Genomic DNA, 23293 nt, shown 5'->3' on the forward strand with positions numbered 1-23293 from the left:
GCAACTCCCTCACTTGAGAGACACGGAAACAGGCCAAGGGAGGTGGAAATAACTTGCCCAAGGTCACAGAGGCCACAAGTAGCAGAGCTGGGATTTGAACTCAGGTGTTCTGATCACAAATTCAGTGCTCTTTCCCCTACATCATGCCATTTCCCAGAGGGAAGACCTGAATTTCATATTCTGCATCTATCCCCAGGTCCCACAACTGGTAAACATTTGGGTCTCGGCTCCAACTCATGTCTCTTGCCTCCATGACCAGTGATGTGCGATACCACTCGGCCGCTACGCATGTTCTCGAAATGACTTACTCAACCGTAGGATTGTTTTTCTCTGGTTGGAAGTGTGGAGTAGCAGGACCCAAGGTTCTTCTCTAATGCTCTGGAGACAAAGAGAAGAAAACAAAGTGTCTTCACACAGTTCCTGTGGCCTCACCAAGAACCAATCCTGTTCCTAAGGCAACCATGAAGAGGAAGGGGCCCAGGCTCACCAGTGTCCAAGTAGATGGGACCTGTTTGGCTCCTCTCAAGACATCCTCTGAGCCAGGGCCCCGGTGCACAACCAGAATGTCCACGGATGGTTCTAGGTAGGAAAGGAAGTTTTTGTTTGCTAACTGACGCCGATGCTAGAGGAAAGAAAGAGGCAGCTCTGGAGAGGAGAGTGAACTCAAAGCAAACGTCTTTATTGTACACAGTACAGAATGTAATGCAGCTTGGCAGGATGCAAATGGCCCTGCTCAGGGGAAAGGCTTCCAAACCAATTCTCAGATTCAACCCTTTCTGCCCTGGAGACTTTCTCCACTCTGGAAAAGAACCTAAGGCCATCCAGGAGGTCAGTGAGTCTGGTTCCTGGGAAGGCCACACTGATGCCACCATCCTATGCCTTGGGAGGAGAGCTCAGGCTACAAAGAATTAGCGTCACCCTGACTAAAACAGAAGAAACCCATCCGAATGAATCCTAAACCAGTGAAAGTAAAAAGAAAGGAAGAAAAATCCTATACAGCATTTACAACAAATAAATTTTTAGCCAGCTTTTTTTTTTTGGGGGGGGAGGGGGGAATAAAATATGCATATATGTATAGAATACGTGTAGGTTAGAGAGCTATAATTACACCGTCTGGAACAGTTCTCTTGATTACAGTATGGTGCTAATTAGGCCAAGGTCACAGGTTCAATTTATATGGGCTAATTAGCTTTACGCAGAGAAACGTTCTGTCCCTAGCCATAGACTACACCCCTCATCCCAGTTGATGACCCAGCTCCCAAAGTGCTCTTGGGGATGAGGGGGACTATTTGAAACCATGTGGCTGGCCAAGCGTGGCCCATCACCCATCAATGGAAAAATAACTCAGAGCACATTTTATTGATAGTGAGTCAAAAGCGTCATCTTCACAGACAAAGCCTAATCCGTTCGATCTAATTACATGAGATGGCCGGGGGAGCTGAGACTAACACCTCAGATTACGGCAAGAGAGCACCGCCTAATAACCGATGTTTGCCCTAACTAGGCTTCAATGTCTCTTCTGAGCCTCGTTCGGTTGCTGACTCACTGACCAAGAAAAAAAATCGATGAATGGACCAGACTGATATAAAAGGGAGACATGGCGGGGAATGGTACTATTTAACCTGTCGGCATCACACGCATGTCTCAAACCCCAGGAATCCTATATGCAGGGTTGATGGACCAAGGTAAGGAAGAAGAATGAAATGGAAGTCATCAGCTATATCCATAGAAATAACCTCAAAGGCTCCCACACTGCGACCAGGTTCCAAATTGACATGAAATGCATTATGTACATATACTTTCCAGAGAGAATATGTCAGTGAATATGGGTAACTATACACAGAAGAGCTAGGAAGAGTATCCATGCTGCCCCGTAAGCTTCCAGAATGTACAACACAGGTGCGAATGTTCCATCAGGGTAGCGGGCACAAAAAGCATAACGCAGACGGCAGACAGGCTTCGGGCCTGTCTCTGGTGGACCCCGAGCAAAGCCCTTTTCAAGCTGCTGCAGCATCTTGGAAAGGTCAGCACAGCCCTGTCTAAGGAGAGCGGCGCTGAGCTTCCGAGAGAGAGGATTTTTGCTTTAGATACCAAAACTACAAAAACCAGTTTTCAGAAACTGCCTTGCCAAAACAACCATTCCCCCCACCCCACTCCCAAATTCCAAATCAAAAGCAAAACCAAATACTGTCAAGAGTGTTAATCACCCTTCTAAAAGTAATGCCATCCCCAGCAGAGCCTGGTGATCGGAAAGAGGACGAAGGCAGCTCGTTCCACCGGTGACGGGAGAGGGGAGAGGCTCCTAGGGAGAGTCGAGGGCGTAGGACCTGAGAGCCATCAAGTGGATAGTGACACTGTCCTAACTTTGCCTCCTCTTTCTTGGCCAAGAGAAAACAGGTTGAGTCTTCATATCCAGCTGAAGTCTTGTAGCTTTGAAACCCAGGGCTATGGAGTTCCGAGTCTTTGTGATTGGAGCCTCCCTCCCCAACTGAGCCCAGCTGGTTTTCGATCAGTGCACAATTTCTTTTTCAACTCACTGTGCAAATTAGAGCTACTTGAGTGGAACGGGAAAGTACCTATGAGCCTCAATCAATGCAAAGCGATTGTCACGACAACTTTCTCCTGCCACAGTCTCCTCAAGTCCATGAGGGCCATCTGTCCCCAACATTTTGCTTTGCATACACTGACCAGGATGAAGTGGTTGACATAAACTCAAACTCCACTGGCATCCTCTTCTCCCCGACTTCTTTAGGGTGACAGCTGAGGCTCCAGCCACACTTGGTGGCTCCTTCCTGTCCCTACTTCCCTGGCTAGGATCCTTCCTCCAAGGGTGCCAATCCAGGCTGAGGCCCACCAGAATAATCAGGGGCAAGCTTTGGGAATGGCAGGAAAAAAAACCCCCAAAACAACCAATAATAATAATATTAATAATAATAATAATAATAATAATCAAAGAAAATCACTGCCTTCATTTGGCTGAATGCGAACTGCTAAATCTGGCACTGGAGCTTCGGACTCAGCCGCTCAGTAAGCAAAGCCTTCTGCATAGGGGAGGCTGGGGCAGCGATCCATGTCGAGGAGGTAAGCGGGGTTGTCCTCAAAGTGAGTCAGGGGTAAGGTCTCCTCCTCGTTCAGGGGGCAGTCGGACTCAGCCTTCAAGAAGGGACGCTGATTGTCTGGAAAGGCCATGGAGAAGAGAGCGTCCGGATCGCAGACAAATTTGTAGACGTACCGCTCGCCGGCCACCTGAGGGAAGAAACATGTCATCCGTCTGTAGGCCTGAACAGCCCATGAAGGAAGGAAGGTGTGGGTGGGGGTGGTGTGGTTCTCTGGGAGCCACCAGGGAAAGGGCAGCATCTACAGTGTCCAGACTGACCCCACTACATCTCACCTTCTGCTCCGTCTTGACATCTCTCCCTAGCCTTTACCCTTTTAATAAAGACCACCACTTTTTCCTTTCATTGTTTGCCTTTGAGGGTCTCGGCCTACCCACACCCTCTGGCAGGTTAAAAGTGACTCTGTTCCACTGTTCTCTAAAGAACATGTCAGTGTACAACCTAATAAAAAACGGTTTTGCTTCAAGCGATGCCACCCATCTTTTCAGAACAGAGGGGACTTGGGGGGCCAAGATGGAGACACCTGACGGTTTTACAGCTGACCTCAAACTCAGGCTTCACGGGATGGGCTTAAGATTTTGAAATGCTCTGAATCCCCAGATCAGAGCACCTGTGCCCAATGGAAGGCCTGAGACACATTCCAAGGTAAAAGAAAAATGATCTTACGATCACTGGATATTCTGCATTCCCCAGGCCACGGCTTCCTTATGCTAAAGTTAGACAATTGAGAAACTACCATAAAGATTTCTGAGTAATGTAGTAGCATCCCAGACTCTTGCCTATTCTGGTTGGATAATGAATGAGCCAAGTTCTTGAGGATTTCCCCTCTACTCTCTCCTTAGCATCTCCAAGGGGTGTGGAGACAGAGAGACTTTTGACTCAGCTGAAAGCTTAGAGAAGACTAGGTGGGACAGATGGGAGGCTAAAACCATAAAACTGCCATTTCCCATCATCTATAGACTTTAGTTCTTCAGCCTAACCATCATGGAGTAATGAAAGTTGTCCCACTCAATGTGACACATTCCAGTGTGCACTCACTTTATTGGCCGGCTCTAAAAAAGTCTCCAACGGGGGCGGGGGGGATGGGGGACGGACATAGCTTTGCTTCCAGAGCCTCGATTTGAGAAATTTGTTTATTACAATGGCCAGACAGAAACATGATTCTGATAATTTCAGAAGCTCCTAATTGAAAAGTAAAGTGCCACAGTCCCTAGTTCTGGAAGATGACAAGTAGGATCTGTGAACATGGTCAGCTATGCCCAGCGCTCTCTGGGGCACAAGCAGCATTACAAAACCTGAGGGCTTGACATCTGTGATGGGCTCCTCTAAGATACTGGCTGACTCTTAGAAAAGAGTCTTAAGGAATGAAGGTGACACATTAATGATCAGTTCAATCTGTCTTGAAATCGTCATACTTCTATTTCCACTTATCACCTCTAAAACAAATGGTTCTAACTGACGTGTGCACCAACCCTTGGGCCTCATCTACCTTTTTAAAGCTCCTGCTTACTCCTGGTCCACATGACCTGTGACAGCCACTAACCACAAACTGATTTCACTGTCAGAGATCAAGTGCTTTCTTAGAAAATTTAGGAGTCTGTAAATGGGAATAGCTCCTGTCTATTTACCCAAGTCAATGGGTCTCCTAACGGCCATGGCTTGACTGCCCCCAAGGACAGAGGCCTCCCTCCACCATTATTGCAGGGAAAGGAAAAGGGCATTAGCCTCCTATAGTCTCTGAACCATCAGACCTGGTGGAAGCAGTAACAAGGTTGGGAAGAGAAGGAGAGAACATTGGGATTGCTCCTCTTCTTCACGTCTGCCCTCTACTCCCCTTCCCATCATACCAAGCAGGGGCTGACAGAATGTTTTCAAGATGCACTCACAATAGGGTTTAGGGACTGGACCTGTGATTTCATTGGGTTGGCCAATGTTCTGGTGAGAAAACTCCTCCTATCAATGTAGATTAGCACCTTTTCCACAGCTGAGAGTCTCAGACAGTTGTCTGGGGTCACACAGCCAGCAAGTATGAGAAATGGGCCTGTGACCCTGGCAGTGTGGCTTAGTGGGAAGAGGATCAGAGGTCAAAGGCATACTGTGGCATGATGCTCACTGGCTGTGTGACCTAAGGCAAGTTACCCAGGCTCTCTGAGCGGGAGGAGCACGGCAGGGGCAGTAAGCTCTCCATCAAGCACAACCACCCAAAATGCTGCAATATAAAACATCAGGAGTTCATAAATGTCTGCCTCCAAGGAGCAGCAAGATAATTAGAAGGGTCACTAATATCCTGTCAGTCTAATTTGCTATTTACTTTATTTTTGGTTTCTGAATTCTGACTCTCACTTGTCTCATTCAAGGAACTTCAATGGTTCCTTCCAAATCTGTTCTAACTCAGCCCTAAATCTCCTTTCTGGTTGGCATGTGTTTCCCTTTAAGAAACCTGTCAGTGGTGGGGACCTGGGACCAAGCAAGTATTGCCACATCCTAGACATCGCCTCAGTTCTAGGCTCTGCGACTCCAGGAAGAGCTTCTGGATTTTCCAGGAAATCTCAGCCTTCCTGGTTCATTCTGAATCACTGAGCTAATGCTCCCGCTCTCACAAGCTCCTGTTCTGGCTGGCATAAGCAGGCCCATTTCAGAAAAGTCATTTTGCAGTGAGTCCTTTCTTTTCCCCCAGGCATCCCGGGGGCCTCCCAGGTCCCTACCTTCTGCATGATGCCCTTTTCGTAATAATAGCGCAGAGAGCGGCTCAGCTTGTCATAATTCATTGCTGGTCGGTTCTTCTGGATGCCCCATCGTCGAGCAACCTGAGGAGAGAGGAAAGCAGAGGGTGACAAATGGACCCCACGGGCCTTACCCATGTTCTGCAGAGCTGGCCCTGGTGCTTGCGGCTTGGTTAGTGCCCCACCTTCCTGACCTGGTCACAAAAGGGCTCCAACTCTGCAGCCTAAATGCTGCCTAAATGTCGAGACTAAGCCCAAGAGGGGCTTTGAGGTAAAATGAGCACAAGCCCTTTAAGGCTGCAGCGGGCTCAGCTAATGTTTCAGCGGAAGCTGACATGCTTCTGTTCTTCCACGTATGAATTATTGACCAATGCCCAGAGCCATTAGCATGTTGCCGTTAAGTGCTGTGGTTTCTGTAGCAGTCAATAAGGAATAATTAGAATGGTCATCCCTGAAACATTAGAAACACACTAGTGAGTTGCTAATGGGCTAAGAGAACAAAAGTTCAATTCTAATAAGATTGGAGAGGGGCCGGGAGACATTTACTTATTGCAGCTCCCCCAGTGTAGGGGAATCAGATTGGTTTGAGTCTGCTGCCGTCCAATCCTAGGCTCCCAGGGGACTTTCAGAATGGGCCCGAAAGCTTGGAGCACCATTATCCATCTAATGAAAAATTAACAGGGCTTCCCAAACAGTGCCAAAGTGCATTAAATCCCACCCAGTCCACCTGAGGCACAGTGATGGAGAGATGTAATCTGAGGCCTGAGCAGACAAACTAAAGCAAACAGCCAGGAAGCCTTTCCAATGGCTTGATGGACTAGCAGGCTGAGCCATTTTTGATCTCACACGGAGATACAGGGAGAGACACCGAACCCTCACAAACACTCAGCACTTCAGCTTTTTCTTAAAAGGATCCTCCCTATTGGAGTCATGGAGAATAAACCATCCCCAAGACACCCACTGGCAGAGCTCCCCAAGGTGATCCATCCAGGAGCTCTCACTTCTTTAGGCACATTTTAGAAACAATTTCTGCACAAAATAATTGCTGATTGATCAGTTGCAAATCTTTGTGCTTTTACAAACTCAATGTTAAACATGTGGTGTAGGTAGGGAGAGAACCAAAGGAAATCAGGCCTGGACGCGATCTATCCTGTGCATGTCCTGCATACGGCGCTAAGGCTCTGTGCTAGGGAGACAAAGACAAAAACAACCCATCCTTGCCCTCAAGGAGCCTGCATTCTACTGGGCAGCGAGGAAGGAATCTGCCTTGGTTATCATCGACAGTTTCTCCATTCCTATTCAGTATATGAAAATGAATTGTAAAAGCATACTAGCAATAATCCCACAGCGAAAAAAAAATGTGCACAGAAGTCAATGTGGTACCCAGACCTCTACCATCCATAGAAAGGAAACTGTCTCAAGGCTCAAATTCAACAGCTCTTGAGGAATGAAGGTCTTCATTGCTGAATCTAAACTTTAATAGTTTCTTTTTCAAATATGGTAGAGGTCTGGGCACCAAACTGACTTACATGTACATGAAGGCACTGTCCAAGGTGCTGGGGCCATACAGATTTAAATGACACGAAGTCAGTACGCACATAAGTGATTTCATTTTAGGTGAAGAAAAAGCATCACCCTAATTTTAGCCTTAATTACCTGTTATGGCCTGTGTTGTACTACTCAGATATGAATTCAACATAAAGGTCAAATAGTCAAACAGCTTAAGAAAATTAGAAAAAAAAATCAGATGCTACAGAATGGAAACTCTTCATTCCATTAATGGCTCCGTGATCTAATTAACATGGGAGCTTGCTCCAGCACTGCCCCTACTCTATTCCCTCCTGTCTTCTCATCCTAGGGGTATCGTGCCCACGCCCGCCCATCAGTCCTCCAGATCTCTTCGGGAGGCTGAGGGCACACCAGGAGCCCTCTTCCCTACCTATGGCTATTAGCATGCCCATACACTTGTGGGCTCTTTTGTGTTTCCTCTACAGGCCTGGTCTCCCTCCTTTTCTGATCACAGTAGCTTCTACTAAGCTTCTTATGCTACAGCCAGCATATGCCCAACATGTGTCTCCACAGCCTGGTCATGGCAGCCCTCGGCATCTACTGTCCACGATGCACCGGCATATTGGGAGGCCCTCCTCAGGGGCTAGCCACTAAGAGATGAATTCTTTGGTGAAGGCAACCCATGGAGAAGAAAAGATATAAATGAAAAAAATCCAAAAGGAACTAGAGGGAGAAGGGGCAGTAACTAAGACACAAAATGGTCTCTTTCCCGTCCTAGTGTACAGTTTGGTGGACATGCTCGACTATGATGGAGTCTACTTGCCCGCCCAGCCCCCAGGATGCACGCGCTCTCAGCACATTCCGTAGCTCCACGGCTCAGCTCTCCCCCTGGCTTCACTCACAGAGGCAGAACATTGGGAAGAGCTCCTGGGAGTGCCTGCCCTGATCTCAGGCTGCTCTGGTAGCCATAGAGACGAGTCCTCGTTCAGCACCCACCCGCGCCTGGCTGAGCCCACTCAAGAGCTCATTCCTTGGCGCTGCCTGGCACACAGCACATCCTACACAGAGGGCTGCAGGCTCAGCTGCTGGGGGAGCCAGCAGTACAGAGAGAAGCCTACCATGCTTGTGACTAGGGCCACCTGAAGGCCCACTTCCTACCTGGGTGACTCTGGGCTCGTCCCTTAAACCCTCTGGGCCTCAATATCTTCTGTGGCTGGATGACCTCAAAGGTTTCTTCCAGTTCTAAATCCGTGACCCAGGTGGGCTCAACTATTCAGGCTCTACGGGGTCAGACACGTGACCGGGTCCTCTTTAGGATGACCTAGGGACCAGTTCTTTCCAAGGAAGGTTCTTTCTAAACATTCCCATCACATTCACCCAAGGGAGGGGGAAGGGCACGAGACAGGCACTGGAAAGTTGGCTATGAGCTTTAGACAGGACCAATTTATTGCGTGACCTTGGCCAAGTCACTGAACCTAGTTCCCTCATCTTTAAGAGGAAGGGGCTGGACAAGGGATCACTAAGGTCCCTTCTGGCTCTACGGTCTGTGAATCAAATCAGTCATCTGCCACATGTTCTCCCAACCCTTCTCCCCCACCCCCAATATTCATTAATGCAGATTCACAGTTAAAATGGTTCCAGATTAAAGTAGAGTCTGTCATAATTGAGAGGGTGCTAAGCTGGATGACTATCAAAAGACATTTGATTAGGGGGACCGCCATTTCCCTGCACAGTGTAATGGATATTGTGGCTAATTACCCAGCGTGCACCACTCAGCTCCGCAGCTGCCTACAATTACGTCCCCAACGGCTTTTTCCTTGGCTTCACCCTTCAAACTACTCATGAAATGTCTCCTTACAGCGATTCCAAGGTGTTACTTAGAAAACCCAACTTTGTCCTGGGACTACGTAGAGTAGGACCCCCACCCACCTGGGGGATTTATAAAGGAACGTTCTAGAGGGCAGGAGAAGTCATTAGGGGAACCAAATCCAGACATGGATGAATGGGAAAAGGACACGAAGAGGCGACACCGAGTTGGGGGTAGGTGGAAGAAGAAAAGATGATTAGTTCAAGGAGGTTTAAGGGTCCAGCACCATGGGCTGCACACAGTAGGTGCTTAAGACACCAGGACTAATTCCCTCCCTTATGTCTTGGCCACATGGTCCCGTTAGTTCTCCAGAGGACAGTTGCCTTATTAAATTAGAAAGCTGGTCTGGTCTTATGGCTCCCCCTCTTCCTTGCTGACCAGAGGGCAGATTCCATCCTCAGTGGTACGGAGGCTCAGAGCCCCATGCACCTGCTCCTACAGAGTCTGCTTAGGTCTGAGCCTGCTGTAATAAAAGGGCCACCCACAGGACAATGTGGGTCCCAGTAAGGTTTGCTGAAGTCAAGGCCCCAGGCTCTCCCCTCGCTTAGCTGTGTCTGTGGGGCTGAGGGGACACAGGGCACACAGTTTTAGAGCTAAGTGAGGGATCTGTGAGCCATCAGCCACCCCCTTTTTTCTCTCTCTCCACCAGAACCCTAATGCAACTTATGTAACTTAACCATCATCCTTGAATCACCCCTCTGGCTCTGGAGCTGGGTTGGTCTTGATGGAAACAGAATGACTCATTCTATCTCTTGATAACAGAGGTTAGGATAACCAGGGGAGTCTTCTTCAGAGCTGTGGCTTTCCAGGGAAGCACGCTGTGTCGTCCCTAACCAGGACTCAATGACTTCAGGCCCTAAGAATCTGCTTTCCAATATCTTACAGTCACGGACTGAAGAAAGTCCAAATACATTGGCCCACACAACGGACACAACTGGGCGTCAGTCGTCTCGGCCTCATTTCTTGTTACTCTCCGGCCTGGGCTTTCCGCGCCCACCAGAGAGACTGCACCTTCCTCCTCTCTGCCTACAACATGCCTCACACTTTCCTACCACTAAGGCCTCTGCGCTGGCCATCCCTTCCTTTTCTTGATAGCCAAGCCCATTCTTAAAGCCCAACTTGATCCATCTCTTACATGAAGTCTTCCCTTAATCCCAACAGTCAACGGGTTCCCCTTGAACCTCATTAATGAACTTGGGTCACACTGTGTGGGGGTAATCTGCCTGTGACTCTTCCTTACTCTTACGACTCCTTAGAGCTCCATGAAGTCTGGGATTGTATTTTATCGAAATTTTCTAACTTTCTGACTGCCTGACATAGCATCCTCCATGCAGCAAGTGCTCAGCACTTGCTGAGCTGAATTAATTTCCATGCCAGATTTTTTCTATTAAGGTGCTAAAGTTGTGTTCTATCTTTCTACTATTCTAGCCTAGCCCAGTGAATGGGCCACACAGCCCTCAGATAAAGAACAGAGAACACTTCTATTTCTTCTGCCCAATAGCCCAGTTTCTCTTTTCTCTTTTTACCAAAACTTTTCTATACTTCAGAATAGCTGGAAGACAAAAGCTGGCCTTTCTGGATGATGCTGGATCCAAAGCCCAGCCTGATTTCTTGATTCACATAGTACTCAGGAAAGGGGAGCAGAACTGCAAGCCCTTTCCTTCCTCATTAAGAGCTCAGAGTCTATTTTGGGGGCAAGAGGAAATGGGAGCGGTTCCATGTGGAGGCCTTTATGGCCAGAGTTTGAATAAACAGCAAAGAGAATGTGTTATTTACAATGGAGGTTTGGGTTATCTGCAAACCATTCTGATGTCACAAACCATCCCGAGGCTCAAGTCTACATGACTGACTGGACAGCTTTGCCATCCACTGCCTCTTGAGGCCAGGCTTGCCCCTGACAAGCAGGGCTTAGACAAAAATGGTGCCTCCCACATGGGGCTGCCAAGTGGGGAAGAGAAACGGAGCAAAGATGGGCTTCTACCCCCATGGGCTTCTAACACCAGACGTGGGGGGGTCTCAACAGGAAGAGCAGAGCCAGAGGAAAAACAAGCCTCCTTGAAGCCTTTTGGTAGAGACACCAAGTCTCACTGGGAACCCTCTAGAAAGCACTCTATTACCATCCCAAGGTGGCCTCTGAGACGAGATCTCTGTGGTCAAGAACTGAGCCCAGCTGGGAAGGGCAGGAAGGTGAGCAAACCTCCAAATGTAGAAACAACAGAGGAAGACAGAATAAATTCAACAACCAGCCTATCTGGCTGATGAAACTCATACCTCTTCTGGTTCTATCAGCTTGAACTCCATGCCTCGACCTGTCCAGGCAATGAAGTGGGCGTTGGCTGGGTCATCGAGGAGAGTGACCAGGAACTGCCACAGCTGCAGGGAGCCTCGTCTCTGGTAAGGGGGCCCTTCCCGATACATGGTGGGCTCCTGTTTGACTTTGCCTGCTTGGACAAAGAGATGTGTGTAGCTTGGCCATTCTTGTTTGACCTCCCTCCCTCCCTCCCTTCATTGGCTTACCCTCCAGCCTTTCTGGTACAACACACGTATCATCAAAATACAATCGAGGATCTTTGTCACATGAAAAACCTGGTTGGGAGATTCAGAGAAAAGGGGAACGTTGGTTAAAGATCTGGATTTATTTCTCAATTAGATCTTAGTTCTGAAGGCTGAAACAAGATACAATCTCCTCATATGGTGCCGCTGCATCTAGGCTCAGAGAGACTTTGAGGGTTTTCTAAAGACTTCTGCCTTCATGTTCTGAAAGGGCTGATTGAACCGCAGTCCCCAGATGGAATCAATGTTTGCTGTAAGACTGACAGGGCTTGTGGGGAGGGAGATGGGAGTTAACTACACATTTCCTCACACCTTACTTAGAAATTCAGCAGGGATCAAGCGTGACTGCCGCCCCAACACCTACGACTCCGCTGTGATCTGAAGAGGCCTGCCTGAAGATAGCTACCACACACCTAGGACCCTGCTAGCCTCTTCCTGGGCAAGTGCTAGTTTCAACCTTTCTGATAACTCTGCTTAAAGAAAATCAGCATCACAAATCTCACATGGTGGGCTTGTCAAACAAAATGTTTTTCTACAGCACCCCAAAAATGAGAATCAAGAAAAGGTCCGTCCAAGAAAAAGCCACCAAAATGGCTGGAGGCCTGTAGAAAGGCATTTGGAAGTGAATAAGAATGAGCCTGGGGGACCCTGGTGACCAGATGTATGGCTGAGGAACAGCAAGCCCAGACGGATAAATGACTTGCCCAGGGTCACGTATCTCTCTAAAGAAATTGAAAAAGATGACAATTAGGTGGCTCTGGAGTCAGGAGGACCCAAGTTCAAATCTGGCCTCAGACATGTACTAGCTGTGTGACCCAGGGCAAGTCACTTAACTCCGATTACCTCCAAAAAAGAAAAAAAGAGAAAGAATGAAAAGCTTTTCCAAGAAAGGTGGAAAATTATGGGAGAAAAAGGAAAGGCTAAGAAGGAGGATCTGAAATTCCAGGGCCTTGGAATTCTCTTTAGGATCATGATGGGGCACCCTAACCTATCCCCAGCATTTCCAGGGAAGATCAGAGGCACAAATATGCAAAGGATAGCCCACTTCCTAGGTGTGAGAAACCTCTCCCCTGATGAAGACTGTGACCCTCCTGCATTCTGAAACACCAAGCCTGGGTGACCTTCAGAAGGTACAAAGAGGAGAGACTTGCTGACATTTTCACATGGCTGCCAAGTGTCAGAAGTAGAGTGTGCATGCTGCAGATCCTTCTGGCTCCAGGCCTAACTGAACTCCATCCCCTCTGACGGCATCAGTAGCTGAAAAGAAGCTGCGAACCCCTCCAAGAGATGCCTCCATGGCATCTGCCTCCTCGAGGACAACCACTGCCCGGAGGGGTGGGGACGCCACACCCCCAAAACACGGAATGTGGTGGCACCTTTGGCTGGGGCAGCACCAGCCCTGGAAGAAGGGAAAGCGGAAGTGATGGGGGGGGGAACAGGGAGAGGGGGGCAGCCAATGCCCTCTCAAAAAAACGAGGGTCATTGAAGCGTCTTAAAAAAACAGAGGCAAATAACAGAAGGAAAACTAAGAGAAGGCCAGACAAGCAGGAGAGCCAGAATTTATTATCTAATAAAAAGCAAAGCCAGACGTCCGTAAGACTTGTAGCTTCATGTACAATCCTCTTTTTCTGCTCTACTGTGTATATGGAAATGTCCATCCTATTGAGTCTCAGAATAAAGATAAAAATTAAAGTGGGGGGGAAAGGATAGAAGCACAGCCATCCTTTAAGGAGAATGAGCATTTTAAGAAAAACCCTTCCCAATGCCTAAAGTTGTTTTGACCCCATGGTTCCAGAGGTTAAGATCTCTCTCAACTTTGGTCACTGAAGCAATGTGTTGTCATGAAAAGCAATCTGAGACAATCTTCTGTTTCTCCCCCTCATCCACTTAGAATGGACCAATACGAGTTTTTACCTTGTTTTAAAGAGGGGGTTGGGAGGTGGGGGGAACCCCAGATTCTGTGACACTGGAGCAAGACGACAGGAAAGCTGAGACCTGGTGTCTGAGCGAGGCATTCGGAGCACTGACCAGAGCAATCACCCGGTAAGTAATGCAAAGCTTCTGGAATTCCTCAGGGTGCTCTACATACAGGCCCACCCCTACAACGTGGAGTCCGTACAAGTCCACAGCACAAGCACCCTGCCAGTGGCTTTCCTGCGGCTCTCCCTCTGGAATGTCCATCTCCTTGCCCCCAGTCTTCTTCAGTCGGAGGTCTCTCTTCTGCATTTATACTCAGTATGAATACAAGGCTCCATTGAGGCAGCTCCTGGGGTGTTTAAAGAACTCAGACCTTGAGGGATGGGGACAGGCCTCTACATAACTGGTTTCATGGACAGAGCTGGAGGAAGGTAGGACTCTGGAAAGACAACGTAGATCTAGATTCCCTTTCTCTACCCTTCCCATGAACAAAAACGCCAGCAATCAACAAAACCTGCCCTTCTGGTGTGAGTACTCAGGAACTCTTGGAGCCTGAGGGCACCATTTTTCATTCCTAAATTTTCCTTATCTTTGGGATTGGGGGACACCTCCTCAGTATGTAGTATCATCGCTGAAGACAATGATATCCCTATTATTTAAGTATGTGAAAGGATCAATGCTGGTTGACAAAAGAATAACAATTTTCTAAAGTCTGTGAAATGAAAGAAAATGGCCTTAGAAACACACACATACACACTCATACAAACACATACACATTCATACACAAACACACATATACACTCATACAAACACACACACACACACACGTACACACTTCCGTACTGAACAGAAGCAATAAGGACTGAATCACAGAATCATAGTCTATCCCATACCTGGGAAAAAAAATCTCCATTACATATGTAATCATCGGTCATCGGCCTCTACTTACAGATCTCCAGTGGAGGCCAGGGGAAGGGAGAGGGGAACCTGCTGCTTCCCCAGGCATCCCAACATTCTCTTTCCCAGCTCTAAGGAAGATTCTCCCGATATCAAGCCTAGAAATCTGCCTCTTTACAAGCTTTACTCAGAGTTCCTGGTTTTTCCCTTTGGGGACAAAAAGAACAGGGCTTTCCCACACAACAGTGTAGCACCCCACCCTACCCCGGCAAATCTTTTCATTCCCAGTAGCTTCAATGGATTCTCATGTGGCCTGGACTCAAGGCCTTCCATCATCCTGAACATCTCCTCTGGCCACTACCCAGCTTATTAACATCATTTCTAAACCGATGGTCCAGGCGTGGTCTACCTAGGACCTCTCTTGTACCTCCTCGCTCCCGGCAGCCCACACCTCTGTAACACAGCCCAAGGGGCTACAACGGTACTTCTGTCTACCGTTGCAGCCTCTGGTCTCATATTGAGCTTCAAGTTCCCTGAAGCCTCCAGCTTTTTTCAAACAAACTACTCTCTGACCATGATGCCGCCATTTTGTACTTATGAAGTAGCTTCTTTGGAAGTTAATCCCTCTTGAGTTTCATCTTCTTGGATGTAGCCCAATGCTCGAGCCTATAAAGCTTTGTCTGGATCTTGACTTTCACGTCCAGTGTTTGCTCTCTGTTCCAGTGCTGGGTCATCTGCAAAGGTGCTGAGCATACCACACAGACCTTAATCCAAAGCATCACTAAGAAGGTTGAACAGCCCAGGGCCAGCCAGGCCCAGATGCTTGTACTGCTCTTTCCCATGCTGCCATCAAACCATCAATGACTGTTCTTTGAGTCCAGCCATTCACCCATCTCTAGGTCCCTCTAAACATGCTATCACTTAGCCCAAAACTCTCCATTTTTAGTTTGAGAATCTCATTAGATACTTTATCAAATGCTTTGCTAAAACCTACATCCATACCATTGCCCAGAATCTACCGACTTGGGAACCTTTCAAAAAAGGAAACAAGGCCTGTAATGACTTGGTTCTTGATAAGCCCATGCTCGAGCTTTGGAATCATCACATCCTTTTCTGGATGTCCACTAATCATTTCTTTGATAACCTACTTCAGAACTTTCCCATGAACCAATGTCAACCTTATTGCAAGACTCTCATTTTCCTCTCCCTTTTCTGAAAACTGGGACCTCTGCCAGAACTTCTCCCATTTTCCCCAATTTTTCATCTATCAATGATGATGGTTTGACATCCCATGTGCCAGCCCTTTCAACCCCCAAGGATGCAGTTCATCTGGGTCAGGTGACCGAAATTCATCAATGACAGTTAGGAATCATTACTAGAGAAGCTGCCATAAGCACTGCTGGGGGAATTTCCTTGCCATGGAGCTCCAGCCTAGATCACTATCCCTCCTTATTTGCTTTTTGTCTTGTCCTTTCTAGTCCAACAGTCCTTCTTCTTGGGTGAGAAAACAGAAACAGCCTAGAAATGAGCAGCTCAGCCCTTTCTCCATTGTTGGCGACGCGCAGCAAGCCAAGCCCTTCTCCTGTCCTCTTCTCTCCCCTCTCTGTCATCCTCAACCCCTGACACTCTTCCACGATATGCTTATTTCTGGATTTGTTCTGTTATCCACCTTTGTTTCCAGATGCTGCAGAAACAGACAGGACTAGGGCCAGGGCCTAGAGCTGAGATTGCACTGGCAATGGAAATACCCACTGGAGAGGAAGTACCCTGGAGAGGAAACTCCACCCAGCAATGCAGGTCAGCATCTTCTCTGCTGGGTCTTAGAGAGTGTCTGGAGCCAAAAGGTTATGTGACCTTTCCCTGGGACACATATCCAGGGTGGGTGGCAGTTGGGACTTGAGGTCAAGGGTTCAAGCTGCCCGTCTCCACTACACATTACCCCTCTTTTCGGTCCAGTTGGCTGCCGAGTTCTCTGAGCATTCACGTCAGCCTCTTCAGACGATTTTCCTGTTTATTCCTCAGTGGAGTTATTTCCGTTGGGTCATCCCATCCCTTGTGATCTGACTTCTCCTCTGACCCCTTTGAAATCTAGGGTGAATGTCAGACCACGTGAAGCTTTTCATTCCTACTCTTATCGTAGACTCCGTGAAGGCGCCTTGGCCTTTCCCCACAAAGTTCCCGTCCTTCATTTCGTTTCCTCTAGTCTGAGATCAGACCTTCCAAAGAGCATCCTGATGGGACACAGTGCTGGAATACTAGAACCGGTTCCCCACGTTCAGGTCATTATTAACTTCTACCTGGACAACTCTAACAGTTTCTTCACTGGTCCCTTCATGCCCAAGCTCCAATGCTGTACCCTACTGCCCTATTCCTCTTCCCCACCATGGCTTTCATAGAATCTCTCCAATGCTCAGCAACATTCAAAGGGTCCCCTAAATAGAGCTTCATTCCTTAGCCCGGCATTCAAGGCCCTCCATATCCAATTTGGCTTCTGGACAACTGTAGACTTATCGCTGCTCTTTCAAATTTTGTCAGTCTTGACCCTTGGACCTTCCTTTGTCTTACCTTTCTGCTCCTCCCCCCAAATGGCTTCTCTATCGATATCCTACCTGCCCCTTTTGAGGTCCGGGTCCAAAGCCACCTCCTCCCTAAGGGTCTCAGCTGGAAGGCGTGTTCCCCTTCTCTGAGTCCCTATAGCACCTCCTCTGGGCCTTTCACATGGCACGTCTCGTCCCCTGCCTTTTACTGTAGGTCCCTGTGTCCTCTCTTGATCTCTAGTAGCTTGGGAGCTTCCTGAAGGCAGGGACAGGTGTATCTGGTGTGTCTTTATATACTTAATGCCTGGCGCACAGTGGGTACTAGTCACTCACTGAACTAATGTTAAGGAAACAAAAGAGACCAGACAATTTCCTAGCCTTATAGGATACAGAGAAATTGGATCAGAGCTACAGGCAGCTAGGAGGTGCAGTGGATAGAGCACTGAGCCTGAAGTCAGGAAGACTCCTCTCCCTGAGCTCAAATCTGGCCTCAGACACTTCCGAGCTGCGTGACCCTGGGCAAGTCACTTTACCCTACTGGCCTCAGTTTCCTCATCCGTCAAATGAGCTGGAGGAGGAAATGGTAAACCACTCCAGTATCTTTGCCAAGAAAGCCCCAAATGGGGTCCTGAATAGTCTTATACAACTGAACAACAAATCAGAGATACACAGTGGAATGAGGCTGGGCTTCAGTAAGGAAGGGCCTGGATTGTACACCCACGGACAATCGCCTAGCTGCTCTGAGCTTCAGTTTCTTTTTTTATGAAGTAGGGACAACACCTGCAGAGCTTCCGGGATGGATGAGAGGACTGGATGACACATTACACACACACACAGACACACACACACACACCTGCAAGGCAGGACACATATATACACATACACAGACACACAGAGACACACATACACAGACACACACACACACACACTTGCAAGGCAGGAGACACACACACACAGGCACACACACACACAGACACACACACACCTGGAAGGCAGGACACATATACACACACACACACACACTTGCAAGGCAGGAGACACACACACACACACACACAATGTCTCAAAAGTCATTAAGCTACTGAAGCTTCAGGCTGCACTAAGACTTTGGGGACACCCTGTATATATTAAGTGCTTGGAAAGCCTCAAAGTGTTATATAAATGTCAGCTATCTAGTCTTATTTTTGTAGTCTAAGGCCACAGGTAGAATGTCAAATTACATATTCTCTTCAAATCTGTTCCTATCCACTAATTTTATGTTTCAGCTCTGAAAACACATACTCGGAACCCAAGCTGGAGAGTCCAACGCCATATTCCAAAGTGTACAGGCCTGCTTAAATTAGCAGGTTATTTTTAGGGTCTTTTTCAAAGACTAAAATATGCACAGTATAGAAAGGAAGAAAAGAGTCTAAATTAGACGCTAGGTATGGCTTCCCGAACTCCTCCGGGGCAGGCCTGCCTGTCCAGGTGGCTTCACGCCTCCTGCTGAAACATCTGGCAGTTGGCATGAGTTTAGGTGAAATGTCAGTTACATCTGCATTAGTGGTGGCACCGGTTGTGGACAGGAAGGAAGTACTTGTTTTAGGGAGGAGGCGGGGAATCATTAAAGGGTTCTGGGTGGCTGCAACAGGAGAGAATGGTATCACTGAGACTGATCACAGATGCAATCGCAGACGCTTGTTTCTCTAACTGCTTCTACGGGCATCATCCACGGATGGTAAAAACATGGCAGGCTAACTTAAGGTAGTCGAATTAGACTGGGCTCGAAGAACACAGCTGACTTCTCAAGTCTGTCTGGGGGATGGAACTGAGGGGAGACAGGAAGAAAGCAGCCAGGCTGAGCTGTGGGAAGAGAGCAACCCAATGCCTCTCCAAAAGCACCACCTTCAGGTACGTGCTCCTTCCCTAAATGGGGCAATTATATGAAACACTTCCCATCCTCTTTTTCTGTCCCTCAGTTGTATACTGCTAACGCCAGCTGAAGGAGCTTGGAAGCGAGCCCCTCATAACCGTGCCTGGCTGAGGCAGGGGGCCAATGGGCAGCTCTTTCTTGCTAGTGACTGGACACTCTCTCAGAACCCAACATGACCGTGTCTGGGGCTGCAATCTACCATGGATCTTGGAGTAAAGAATGATACCGTTCTGAGCTAATGACTCCCATAAAACCCATTCCTTCTTAGGACTGCCTATGATCTCTTTCACTCAAATTTCTCAATTCTATGGAAAGGAGGTTCGTGTGAGCAGATACAAATATTGTAACCCTACTTGAAGGACACCCCTGAAACAGAGCTGGCTTTCTATTCAGGAAGGGGAGCCTGAGACAACAAGCCATGCTATACTCCAGTGTAGCTGCAGCCCTCCTCTCCAATGCCTCAGCCCAGTGCGGAGGTGACCCTCAATCTGACTGATGACATCAGTGATACCCAAGTCCTTCACGAGCAATGGCCCACTGCTGCATCTGCAACCTGAAGGCCGTCCAGCTAGACTCAAGGTGTCTATAACCTTAAAATCAAGTCCTGGGTCAGACATTTTACATCTGGGTCAAAATGATCCATGAAGGCAAGCTACAAAGGGAGGTGTGAGGGGCCAAAGTCCTCATCAGGACCCTGGGAGAGCCCACACTGGTGAAATTTCAGACCCTTCAAGGATTAAGCAGGTGACTAACTGACAGTAGGTTGGCAGCACAATCTTCATCTATGAATGACAAGACATTCTGTTCCCTCTCTGCTGTTTTATCTCATGTTCTCCACGGAGCCTCCTCTCCCTTCGCCAAGACAAGTTATAAATGGTTTGCTCTTCACCACGTGGACCCCTTCAGGGCGACAACTACTTATCAAGGCAATGATAAATGCAATTAATTTTTATTATCCTTAGCCCTGCCTACTCTCAGATAAAACTAAGTCAGGATCATAATTCAAAAACTTTCTCCCTCGACCTTCCTTTGTCTGCATAAAACTATTGACAGCAACAGAATCCCAACTCTTTTCAGTGATACTAAAAAAGGTGATGTAATCTTCACTTTCTCCTCATGGCTCCAGTCCTTCTCTGATGCCTAATGATGCTTTGGAAGCTACAACACAGTGGAACTCAAATCCACAGAGGTCCAACCCCAAGCCAGAAGTTCTCTGAATACAACAATGATATTCAACTTAGCACAAATGTATTAGGAACCTATCACATGCCCAACCCAGTGACAGGCGATGGAGACACAACGACAGAGATGAAAACAGTCCCAGCCCTCCAGGAATTGACACTCTAACACCCAGTATGTCCAGGGTTCAAAGAGCAGCCTGCCTAGGCCTGGAGAAGTTTGTCAGTCAAGAGTCGGCTACCATGTGAAGTGTTTTCAAGCTCCAGCTACCCAGGAAGACCATCAGCTAACGGGAAGGGGCTGTGCTGAGTGCAGTGAAATCCGGCCCTTGAAGGACGTGAGTGCGTGCCTGTCTTCAGAGAAGACAGAGAGGTCTCTTGTGATATGAGAGAAGACAAACAAAATGGTGTCAGTATGACCTACCCATGGTACGGCATTTAAACAAAGCTTCAGAAACCTCCTCCGTGCTTCCTACAGCTCCACTAACCTTTGTACCCATTACGTAAACACAGTTGAGCCTATGATAGGAAATGTTAGCTTTTGACATGCACGAATCTGGACTTATTTGGGGCTGCACAGCCCAAAAGGTTAACTGCTTACCATCATGGCTGCTGGAGAAATAGCCTCCTCTCATGTAGGATGACTGGCAGTTAGGCACTTCTGAAAGCAAAGCACAAAGAGGGATCAGTCGTGCAACAGAATGGAAATGTTCATTTGACAGCTGAATCCTGTGGGGGTGTGTGACAGGGAGCTGGCCTCTTAAACCACCTGTTCTACACAAGGACAGGCCTTTTCAGTCCCACGGTGGGAACCACGCAAGCACGAATCCCAGCGCACAACGTGGGAAATCGACAAGGATGGTCAGCCTTGGCAGACAGGAGTAGAAGGGCAGGGGAGAGTCGAAGATCTTAGGTCTCTGCTTGGGGTTCGTAGTTTCCTTCCCATTTAACTGTGCCAAAGAGAGAAATCTGGGCATCAGAGGCAGTCCTGGACAAACAAAAGGTCAAGTGGAGGGTCCTGAGAGTGCCAGCGGCCCACCCCGGCAGGGAGGTGAGAGCAACTTTATTACTATCTATGGAAACGGCTACATCAGATTAATACACTTCATTTTTAAAGTGTCTAACAGTCTGGGGGAGGGGAAAGAGAATTTAGAACTCAAAATCTTAGGGAGGTGAATGTTGAAAACTAAAAATAAAGAAAGAAAATGCAAAAAAAGTGTCTAATAGTAAGAAAAAGAAGCAAGCTTTGCAATCCTTATGGACTGCTTGAAAAGTCTCCCCATCTGCTCCATCTGACTGCCCATGTTCACATTCAGAGGTCAAAGTATTTTTAGACCTAAAGAGATTATGGGATTTAAAGACAGGCCTAAAGCTAGCAAGACTGAAGAGATTTGGAGGGTCTGGCAAGGATATTGCCACCATCTTCTAAGAGTATTAAAGTGAACCAAGAGTTCACGAAAGCACCGTTTTCTTTGGAGAGCTCCTGACCACACTGTCCATCAGTAACAAAGGCAGATGACCCTGCCCATGCTGTGTGTGCCAGCTCCTACCTCCCCACTCTCCAGGCCACCACAATCTGGCTCAGACTTGAGGAACGTGGATCTGGCAACTTGCCTATCTTAACTTTAAATTGTCTGAAAATCCATTTGAGAAACAAGACTAGCTGAAAATATCTGCTTCCCAGGTCCCAGGAGGAGCTACTCTGAGTCACAGGAACTCCCAGAAGCACCATCAAAAAGGGCTGGGTGAGAATTGTCATGGAAATCTGAGAGTGACAAATGCCCCACCCTGGGGTTTTTTGTTTTTCTGATCTGAAGCAGCCAGCGCCCTGACTGGTTGATGTTTCACTCCTCCTAACAGGTGCCTGACATGTGCTAAACTTGATCAGGGGGAGGATGGCAGAATGTTCTAGTTCTTCCACCAGGCCCCTCAAGGAGAAGCTGGTCCACTCTGCCTTAGGCAGCCTGGGCCAGCGAGGGCACAAGGAGGTCAGGGCTAGTGCAGACGCCACAGCCTCTGAAACGTCCCATCCTCCAGCTCCCCCTCACGAGGTCTGGGGGCAGAGCAGAATGGAGCCCCCAGCTGTCTAGGGCAGAGAAGGAGAAAGGGGAGAAGACAGCCAAGAGGCAAATTCCAGTCCCTTCTTTCCAAAAGGGCTCACTTCATGCCACTTGCCAAAGTGGGTCACACAGGTGCATTTTCAAATGTGGGCTGGGTTCTAACATGCTTATTTAAGCGGAAGGTTTAACAATACTTTCTATAACTCAACACCAATCTTTCGGTTGCTTTCCCAGGCCACATCTCTGAGGCGTGTGACTGACTGGCTCTGGGAGATCACTGGAACTTTTTTCCAGGTAGGAGGCATCACAACAGACTGAACAGAGGCATCGAAAAACAACCAACGATGTATGTCTTTCCAAGGAGAGCTAGGATACCTGCAGCTCTGAATTACAGATCACTCTCAGAAAACCTCTCATTATAAAAAGGAGAAATGATACATTGAATAGCGAATCTCTCTTTCGAAAAGCTATTTTGAGACCCTCAAGAGTTTGGTGGATTCCAGCGGACTGCCACTAAACTGGGAACACGGCTACAAGCAATAATGAAATACACCTCATTGTACTGCTCAAAGGCCTACTCGATTTTGGAAATGGCTTCCTAAAAATTAGATCCTAAATGAGCTTTTATTTGGGAACACCATGTGTCACCATGGCATCCTGCAGGGAGGTCCCTGAGGGACCTGGTGGAGGCCTCACTGGGGTGACCCTGACCCGCTTCTTTCCTTTCCCTGGCCTGTCTGTCATCCAAACCACCAGGGGATACGAGGGGTAGAACCACCCGCATCTGAAGCAGGCAAGGCCGCAACCTCAGGATCTGCAGGTGAACCTGGCCCAGGTGCATGCAGGGCCAAGGACAGAGAGGCTTGGTCCAGACTTGCCGCTGGAACTGGAATTTACAGCTTCTCCATTTTCTGAAACCCTCTGCCATGCTCAATTAGAGTATTTCTTCTTTTATGATAGATGCCGTTTCTCTCACCTCCCTTCCCATTTGGGGAGGCTGAAGAGGGGGACTCTTGCTCTTGTG

The 23293-nt window shown here is 48.0% G+C and overlaps 1 protein-coding gene across 2 annotated transcripts in view; it reads right to left on the reverse strand.

Annotated features, from left to right (window-relative positions):
• Positions 1-658: 658 nt before the first annotated feature.
• Positions 659-23293, reverse strand: part of ETV5 (ETS variant 5) — a 73426-nt gene continuing 50791 nt past the window's right edge. For both annotated transcript variants that reach the window (XM_027875248.1, XM_027875249.1), the window contains exons 9-13: positions 20811-20870; positions 11733-11801; positions 11487-11656; positions 5822-5923; positions 659-3246 (exon numbers count right to left, since the gene is read on the reverse strand). In XM_027875248.1, coding sequence (XP_027731049.1) covers positions 3025-3246; positions 5822-5923; positions 11487-11656; positions 11733-11801; positions 20811-20870 — 623 coding nt within the window. In that variant the 3' untranslated portion in view covers positions 659-3024. The remainder of the gene's footprint in view (positions 3247-5821; positions 5924-11486; positions 11657-11732; positions 11802-20810; positions 20871-23293) is intronic.

The sequence above is a fragment of the Vombatus ursinus genome, unplaced genomic scaffold (assembly GCF_900497805.2).
Source record: "Vombatus ursinus unplaced genomic scaffold, bare-nosed wombat genome assembly UNPS02014808.1, whole genome shotgun sequence".
Lineage (NCBI taxonomy): Eukaryota > Metazoa > Chordata > Mammalia > Diprotodontia > Vombatidae > Vombatus > Vombatus ursinus.